This window comes from Uranotaenia lowii, chromosome 1 (assembly GCF_029784155.1).
Source record: "Uranotaenia lowii strain MFRU-FL chromosome 1, ASM2978415v1, whole genome shotgun sequence".
NCBI lineage: Eukaryota > Metazoa > Arthropoda > Insecta > Diptera > Culicidae > Uranotaenia > Uranotaenia lowii.
In genome coordinates, this window is record NC_073691.1 from 102,364,782 (window position 1) to 102,373,474 (window position 8,693).

At 37.4% G+C, this 8,693-nt stretch overlaps 1 protein-coding gene across 1 annotated transcript; it reads right to left on the minus strand.

Moving 5' to 3' along the window:
- Positions 1–1,436: 1,436 nt before the first annotated feature.
- LOC129756272 (UNC93-like protein MFSD11) lies at positions 1,437–2,207 on the minus strand. The gene is made up of 2 exons (XM_055753097.1): positions 1,752–2,207; positions 1,437–1,691 (listed from the first exon to the last, which is right to left on the minus strand). The coding sequence occupies exons 1-2, from the start codon at positions 2,040–2,042 to the stop codon at positions 1,512–1,514; spliced, it is 471 nt and encodes a 156-aa protein (XP_055609072.1). The 5' UTR covers positions 2,043–2,207; the 3' UTR covers positions 1,437–1,511.
- Between the last annotated feature and the right edge of the window lie 6,486 nt (positions 2,208–8,693).

Consider the following 8,693-nt stretch of genomic DNA (forward strand, 5'->3'; position numbering starts at 1 on the left):
ACACACACACACACACACACACACACACACACACACACACACACACACACACACACACACACACACACACACACACACACACACACACACACACACACACACACACACACACACACACACACACACACACACACACACACACACACACACACACACACACACACACACACACACACACACACACACACACACACACACACACACACACACACACACACACACACACACACACACACACACACACACACACACACACAGGACAACGTAGGTTAACTTTACTAAGTTTAAAGAGTCCGAAGCTATGAAATGAACTACGCAAAACAATCAGCGTAGCCGATGGGACGTGAAGATGATGTTGGGCGATCAGGATGATATTTAATTAAAATATGAACTTCTTGGCGAGTGTTGCGAAAGTAGCGCTATGCGTGAATTAGACACCCCCTTACCGAAGTATTGCCTTAGGGCAGGTACCGGTTTGGGAATTAGTCTGACGCCCCAGGTTGGAGTTTTTTTTATATAACGAGTTGACCCATTGTTCCCATGTAGACACGGCACTCGACGTGCATTGGAAACAATTCGTAAAATTCCTTCTTCGAATTTACCACCTGGGAAACCAAAAAAAAAAACACACACACACACACACACACACACACACACACCTTCAAAAAGAGGGGTGTTCAGGTTTTTTAAAAGCAAAATTGAAAGAAATACGTCAAGTTGATATTGACCAAATTTTGACCGTATCACCCTTTAGTCAAGAACTGAAATTCTACATAGGTTTAACTAACAGCTTTTGAGCCGAATTCGTATTAAACTTAACTTTAATGCCATCTTTGAAACGAAAAATTCCGCGATGTATGTCATCGTAACATTCTTGATTTTTTTATCTTATACCCACTAAGCATTTAACGATCGACTTAGTATCAATTCAGATTGCTGATGGGAAATAAAGTCATATTGCAGCCTTTTTTTTATAAAATATAGACAATATTTTTTTCTTTCCAGTTCGTTTTGCTTTGTACTCTTCTCACGATGTTCACCTTTATTGTCACCGTTCATAATGCACCTGTACCAGAAAGTGCTCTGCCTAACGATGGCGGTAAGTACTGTAAACTCGAACAAGTTCTTCGCATGTGAAATAATTCCAATTATTGAGCGGTATTAATACTGTTTTTTTCAAGAGAAATTAAGGGAATATTAGTGATCACAAACATTAATTAATTGCAATGTATTTGTTTTCTCTGATGTTCAAGATTTTTTATTTTGTTCCATATCTTCCAGGAAAGCATCAAAACTTCATAATTGAGGATTCTCCTGTGTTTCAATTGCCAGCAAACGCAAACGGCCGTTTTGGAAAAAGTATTCGAGCATTCACGGTGAACGAGTTTGAAAAGTACATTGAAGGACTCATGTGATTTCAATAAATACACAATGGGCATTAAAATAAATTCTCATTTTATTTAATCTGTAAAATACATTTGAATGTAAGGACGGCTAAATATATAAGTAGTTCACTTTGTGCTCTCTGTAGTTTCATTGTAGTTTGCTATTAGCGCTCTCGATCGTTTAACTGACCATTCAACTATCACGAAACAAATTGTGCCTAAGATTCCACTGACTAGAAGGATTCCGAGCTGTATTTGAAGACCAAAGTGTGATGAGTATACGAAACTTATGGCGGACGCAACCGACTGGAAAGTTTAAAACATGTTATTGGAAACGTGGTGCAACAAAATCTTAACTATATGTACCTGTGTGAATTTGAAAATTGCAAACGCTTCGGCAGAGTTTTTGGAAAACACTCCTCCTAGCATGGAGTATATCTGCGTGTTGAAACAAGCATCGCCCAATCCGAGTAGGAACGAACATAAAATGGCCACCGTTGCTATGGGTGGGGAGATAAATGCCACATCATCTGTATCTCCGAACGGAGCCGCATCAGGAATGTTCATAAACACCAGAAAGTAGCTGATGATGTGAATGATGAAGCCAGCGATAACGATAGGATCTCGTCCCCATTTGGCCGTTTTTTTTCCCAGCATACCGAAGGCAACTCCACCAAGAACTTCGCCAACTCCTAAAAACACTCCATTCAATCCGACCAGTTGCTTTGCACTTTCGCCAAGCTGCTTGGTAAAACCTATGCTAGCGCCATACACTCCGCTGAAGAAGGACAACGAGAGTCCTGTAATGGAATGAGAAAAACCAAATTAGTGAATCGTTCATAAAATTAACATAAAAAAAAATTACTGTGAAGGTGCATTACAACTACTCGTGTTGGATAACTTCATACTGAAAATTTCAAAATAGCTTATCAAAATTTACTACATATGAAATCAAGAGTTGAAATCTTGACTCCAAGCTTAAATATAAAATGAATGAATGATTCTCAACTGAATTGTTTATTTTTTTTATTTTATGAGTAGTTTAAAAACTGAAATAGGTCTGCTCTAAAAGCACAAATAGTTTTGTAGTATACATTAAGGCGCTTCCTAATAGCTGAAATTATTTCTTACAGCATTTCGAGAGTATGTTATTCAATAGTTCGTTTGAATGGTTGCCTTGTATAATTCTTCGAGATGTAAAATTATTTTCAAAATGTGATCCCATACGAAAGTCTTCGTCTATCTCCAGCTCGTTGCCGTCCATCGTGACCTTGTTATTACTGGACAGGCGGGTTCTGTAGGTCTCGGACCTGCAGGCCAGCATGTACTTCGTCTTGGACGTATTAATCATCAACCCATTCCTTCCTGCATCGCGTTTCAGTTTGCGCGATTTGAATAAACTCGACAATTCACCCGAAATTCGCACGCAGCGCTGCGTTCCAGCCATCGTTGCGTCAGTCACAGCTTTCCGGAGATGCCGTTCACGGCACTGTTGAAGGATTTGCCGAAGTGAAAATCTGGTCCGTCGTAAACCGTCCCTCCAGGAAGCCGGACTCATGACTTCTCACAAATCTGTTTGCTTGTGGCGTTAGAAGGTTAGAGTAGGATTCGGGACAACACTCTGTAGGCATTTAGGACATTGATCGCTCGGTAGTTTGGTACAGTGATCTCTAGGTGAACTTGTGTGGGAGGAGTTGTTGGAAAAAGGTACTACGTACGGCCATTGGTTTGGAGGCGGTGAAATCTATAAGTCTGAGGCCGTTTCCGTTGGTCAGCTATGGCTAAAACAATATTCGTTGAATAATAAAAATCCGAAAACATTTTTTTTATCATTCCTGTCCATAAGCAATTCCCATGCCAAATTTTAGCTCTCTAGGACTCAAGGCGGCTGAGTTAATCGTGGACAAAAAAACAAACAGGAATTGCCTTTTGTTTTTAAGACTATTTTTAAATAACACAGCAGAAACGTACAAAAAAGTACGATGTCTCTGAATTCCATACGATTCTTCTGTATAAACAAAGTTCAAATTCTGCAACAGACGCGGCTATAGGTACTCTAAAAGAATGGAACACGTGAAGTATACGCAACTTTTCTGCAATATTCTCTTTGTTGAGTCGTTAAATATGTATTGTATAAAATTAAAAGTATAAGTGAAAGAGCTTTTTAATAGCAGCAAATGCACAAGTTGTATAAAGTAATACATAGTAAGTTTATTGATATGAAAAAAAAATTCAAATTGTGATTTCTTAATTCGATCTCATTGTTTATAAAGCATGGATCATCCAAAATCTGGACGCACTGTTTATTATACCATAGTGCTCCTAGTTGTCTGATCTGGAATGTTTTGACAGTACTTTGTTCGGAAATGTTTCCTCTATCAGTGCTAAAAATTTCATAACGATTCGTTTTGTTTTAATAAAGTTACACGTAATGGAAGCCGCGAGGCGAAAATTAATTTTGGAAATCCACGTCAAAAGCCTCACGTGGTCTGGTTCAAAAATCGTGAAATCTGATTTTGGGCGGCTTCCTGGCCAAACATTTTACAAAGCCACTGGTTGGGGTGATGTCCCCTACAAGTTCAAATTCGTTTTTGCCGATAAGTTGGCAAGAAAGTGTTTGATCTGGTAAGGTATTTGCAGCTGCGGATGAAAAACTCGTTGACTCGGGATGCAACAGTGATGAAGAGATTGTGGAACAAAATGGCCGCTGGGGGCAGTGAATGTGCGCTGAGTTCAGTGAATAGGGTGTCCAAACTATGATGAGTGGTTCTCGACGAAAAGTTCGAAATTTCATCAAAACAACATCGGAATAATTTTTTTCTTTGAATTGCTATAAAAACCCAACATTTTGATAGACCCTTTTTAATGCGTCCAGATTTTGCGTGATCCATGCTTTATTGGTATGCACCGCAAAAATATCTAATAACGTGCATGAAAAATGAGGATTTATTCCAATCACTTTTATGTATTTCTAACAGTCTCGCCAATTTATTTTCTTATAATATTTGATTTAATTTATAAATTCTGCGGCAGAACAGGAGTCTTTTGTTGGCCGATCTGGTAGCACTTAATTTGCCGGAAGCGAGTTTCAGTAACGCCATAACCAAATTTGAATAAAAACAGATACACTTCTTGAGAACTTGTTTTGAAATCTTTTTTTCTTCTTCACATGGTCCAATTTCGTATTTTTCAATTTTTCAAATAACGCTTCCTTAGTAAAAAAAAAATCTATCGAGATTATTTTCACGGAGCTGTCATAAACACAACCGATAACTTTTTTTTTTCTCATGGCCCACTCCCGCGAGGGGGGGACAATAAAAAATAATGAGAAACACAAATAAATTATAATAAATTGCACAAAAGCTTGTATGCAACAAAGTTGCATGCTATATCGTTGCACAAAACCTATAAATCAAGTCAAGGGGTGACAAAATAAGAAACTGATATATGGTCCAGCCTTATTTTGTTTCCTTTGTGAAATTCTAATCATTCTGGTTTTTATTTCAGAACTGCACTGTTCTGGATGACGGTGACGAAAATATGCCGTTGATTGAAACCGGATTTACGGTGGTGGATGGCAAGGTTACTAGATCACAAGGTTCTCTGACTTTGTCATTAAGTAGGCGAGGAGAGCGCGGTGAGGGAAGACGCGTTTTTATGTTTTCTCGTTGCGGTTGCGCTGATTTTTTTTGTTTTTTTTTTTCTTTATCGTTGAAATACAAGTGATTTGAGAAATTATTCAAAGTGAAATTTACAAGGAATTAAAGTATAGTATAACGTTTAACCCTGTCAAGAAGAGCTGGCGTTCAAAGTTGAATTGAAAAGAACTTGAGTGTCTGGAAAGAGGGGAATGCGAGCAAAAACAGCTGCCATATTGCGGAGAGCGGTAGTCGGCATGAACAACAAGGACAGGAAAAATCGGTGAGATCTTTCCGATTATTTAACCTTTATAACTTAGACACTTTCACTTTCCTATCGAGTCTTCTAATACATCAATTAGAGATATTCTGGGGCAAACGGATATGCAAACAATGAAGTTGATATTCGAATTTTTAAAGAGTGCTGGCTTAAAATTATGAAAAAATCAAGATCTTTCAAACGAATACCTGGAAAACTGACGAAAAAGGAAGGAATGTACACGAAGACGGAATACTCGGAAACTGAAGAAATACCGTGGAATATCCTGGAACTACAAATGAAAAACATATAACTCAAAGTTAATCAGTTATATTTTTATAAATACTAAAATTAAGTTTGTAAAAGTCTTCGGCTCAAAATGATCCTGAATCAAGAGCCTTTAATGTATGTACATATTTTGTCAATAAAGAAAAAAAAAACTTTCCTATCGATTTGGCTGCTGTGCATTTTTTCAAATTACTTAGAATAGGTCCACACTGTGTGGAGCAGCATTCTCTCGGTTAGCTATCGTAAGGGCATCCGCAGCAATCGCGAGCAAAGTGAAAATGCTCACGAGTTTAATCACTTCCATACCGCACCGGGGGTTAGTATGAAGGTGAGCAAAATAGGGCCGTTGCCGTCGGGACCGACAAAATCACCAAATTTGCTCACTAGAAAGGGGCGAGATCAAACATGCACTGAAAAAATTCTACCGTTTTAAGCAGAATTAAACAAACGAACGGAAAGCGGAAACTTTTTTTTATTGCGCAAAAACTAATTCCATGAAATATTTCCGAAAAGCCCTTCAAGTCCGACGATTGCTTTCTGAAAATTTAGATTGTGCATTCCGTGTAGTAAACATTTTACTGACTTTCACAACCTTGAGTGAAGCTTCAAGGATTTTTCTCGGAGTAATAATAATCGAGACCAGTGCGCTGTGCAGGATTTTTGTATCCAATCGTATGGGTGGCATTCCATTACTGTCCCTACCAATTCGGCTTTCGAAACGAGGTCTCTCAATAAGTTTGCAACTAATGGGACCCAGTTTTTCGGAACAGCAACTATTTCAGTCAGCACGTTGGACAGAAAAAAGAAGTTAAAGATTTAAGCAGAATTAAACAAACGACGTCGCAGCGTGTGTATGTTTGTTGATATTCATTTTAAGAAAAAATGTGTATGAGATTAAAATTGTGGATGGATTTTTTTAATAACCAGTTGAATTAGCAATTTCGTTACATTTTTTCGGGTTTATCCAGGAATTGAACGAGAAAGTGCAATTGCTGGTTCTGATGGTGAGTTATTCATTTTGTATTTTATATTGTTCAGGACTCTCTCACTCAATTTCAGATAAACAAACTCGAAGCATCGTATTTTATGACCAAAAATGATCATGTAACATAAGAAGAGCCGTTTGGTGGACGACTTCGAAAATTTACTCGGTCCGTATTAATTTAAGATTAAGATTTTCTTCAAAAGTTTTCTCAGTGCAATGCTAAATTTAAAAATAATTCTGCTACCGCCCGGTGCGCGAAAGAGTGTGTATCCCAAAACCGGTCCGCTGAAATGAGCAAAACCGGGCCGCGTATACTCACTTATTGGTGCGTTTGCTCTAAACGTGGGTTTTCTTAATTTTTTCCCATACACAAATACCATTCCAAACAGAATATCGATGAAAATCCAGGTTATATAGAAAGAGAAAGATTGTATTGAATAGTATATTATGCCGATAATATTGACTATCAGAAGTTTGGTATACAAGAGAGGACAGCCTAAAATTTCAGAAATGGATTTTTCCATGGTTTTTTCTAGTAACGGATTTCATTGTCACAGGCTTCGGTTGCTTCGATCGATTAGAAACAAGTGCTGACAGCCAAAATGTAAAGTAACATCTTAACATTTTTTCTCTAATAATTATTTCACGGGATGATAAAAATATTTCAGTTTTTGAGTAAAACGCAGAACTTGACCTGAAACAAAGTTTAGTAAACGTGCTTCACTGGACATTTTTATCTTGTTCTTTCTATTTTTCGTGGGTTTGTGTTTTATTATAACATTTTCTATTCAGTTTTGGTCAGTAATTTATGTTTGAAAATATGTATGATAATATTATCTGCATGAATTGCTAAAATTTATTAAGTTTATTTATTTATTAGTTTAGCATCGCATCGATTGATCACAACTATCTTCCCAGATTTCTACTATCGAATGATGAAATTTCATTATGGTTTTCAAACAGACAATCAAAACCAAATTCAAATCGAAATATTTAATGAAAAATCTACATGAGGCCTTGAGTCAGAGTAGGGACTTGAATTCATGGATTTAAGACAAATTCTATTCGATTAATTAATCATACGAAGTGCAGTAGGGAACAGGAAATTTAGGGAGATTGAAACCAGTAAATGTATGAAATGATGGAACCAAAGAATGGAATATTAAATTTAGCAAATGCAAAACAGTTTGTTGAAACCTTCTTTTTAGTTTACAATTGGATACTTTTAACCTTCTGAGGCCTTAAGAATCATTTAGGAGTTTTAATAGGAAACTTAGGCATTTCAAGAAAGTAGGAGAATAGGTTTCAAGTGGTCACATCACTTACCAAGGTGATTTCCATACCATATTCCCTTGCCCCATACATTCAGCGTGAGATTTGTGGAGGGATGGCGTACAGCTGGTCTCCGTAAAACAAATCAACACATGTGCTGCTCTTCCCTTCCTCTTATCGACTACACGGACTTGGCCGGCGTCGTTATTGGTTCATTTAAAGTAGGAGGTTCTCAAAACTGTACAGTGAGATTGTGTTGGTTGTTCCCAGCAAACTTTCATTTGGTTCATTGTGCAATGTTGATTATCTCGAACCAATCACGGAGTGCAACCATTATGCCATTGGCCATGGGGCCGTAGGTGGACCGTAGTTGATAACAAGCTCAAGCTCAAGCACAAGTAGGCGAGGAGAGCGCGGTGAGGTTCAGTGAGTTTGTTTGTAAACATCGGAAAATTTGTTCGAGCTGAGGGCTTTGTTAGTAAACAAACTCCACGAACTCCATAGTAGCCAAATCAAAATGGCTGAATCGGAAGTTTCTCAAATCGTTACAACTCCTAAATATATACCCACCTTGGTGGATGGTAAATTTAAAAAAAATGATGAAATTTTGGGGTAGCCAAAAGTTAGAGTGCAATACTATAAAAGACTTTTTGACTGGAAAAAAAAAATCAAAATGGACTAAATGAAATGGAAAAAATAATAAAACTTAATCACTTTGACATACCCATGAAAAGCATATTTTAGCGAGTTTAGTGTGATTTTTTAACATAAAATCATAATTTAGTTTATTCTCTACCGATGTATGTACATTAAATATTTTCTGATTCGAAATCTGCTGCAGCATTTCTGCAGATTTTTTTGGTATT

Excerpts from the sequence above, each read along its gene's own strand:
- LOC129756272 (XM_055753097.1), bottom strand. The coding sequence starts at position 2,042 with ATGCTGGGAAAAAAAACGGCCAAATGGGGACGAGATCCTATCGTTATC. Across the intron at positions 1,692-1,751 it reads CAATTTTCAAATTCACACAG|TCGGTTGCGTCCGCCATAAG; the intron begins GTACATATAGTT and ends TAAACTTTCCAG.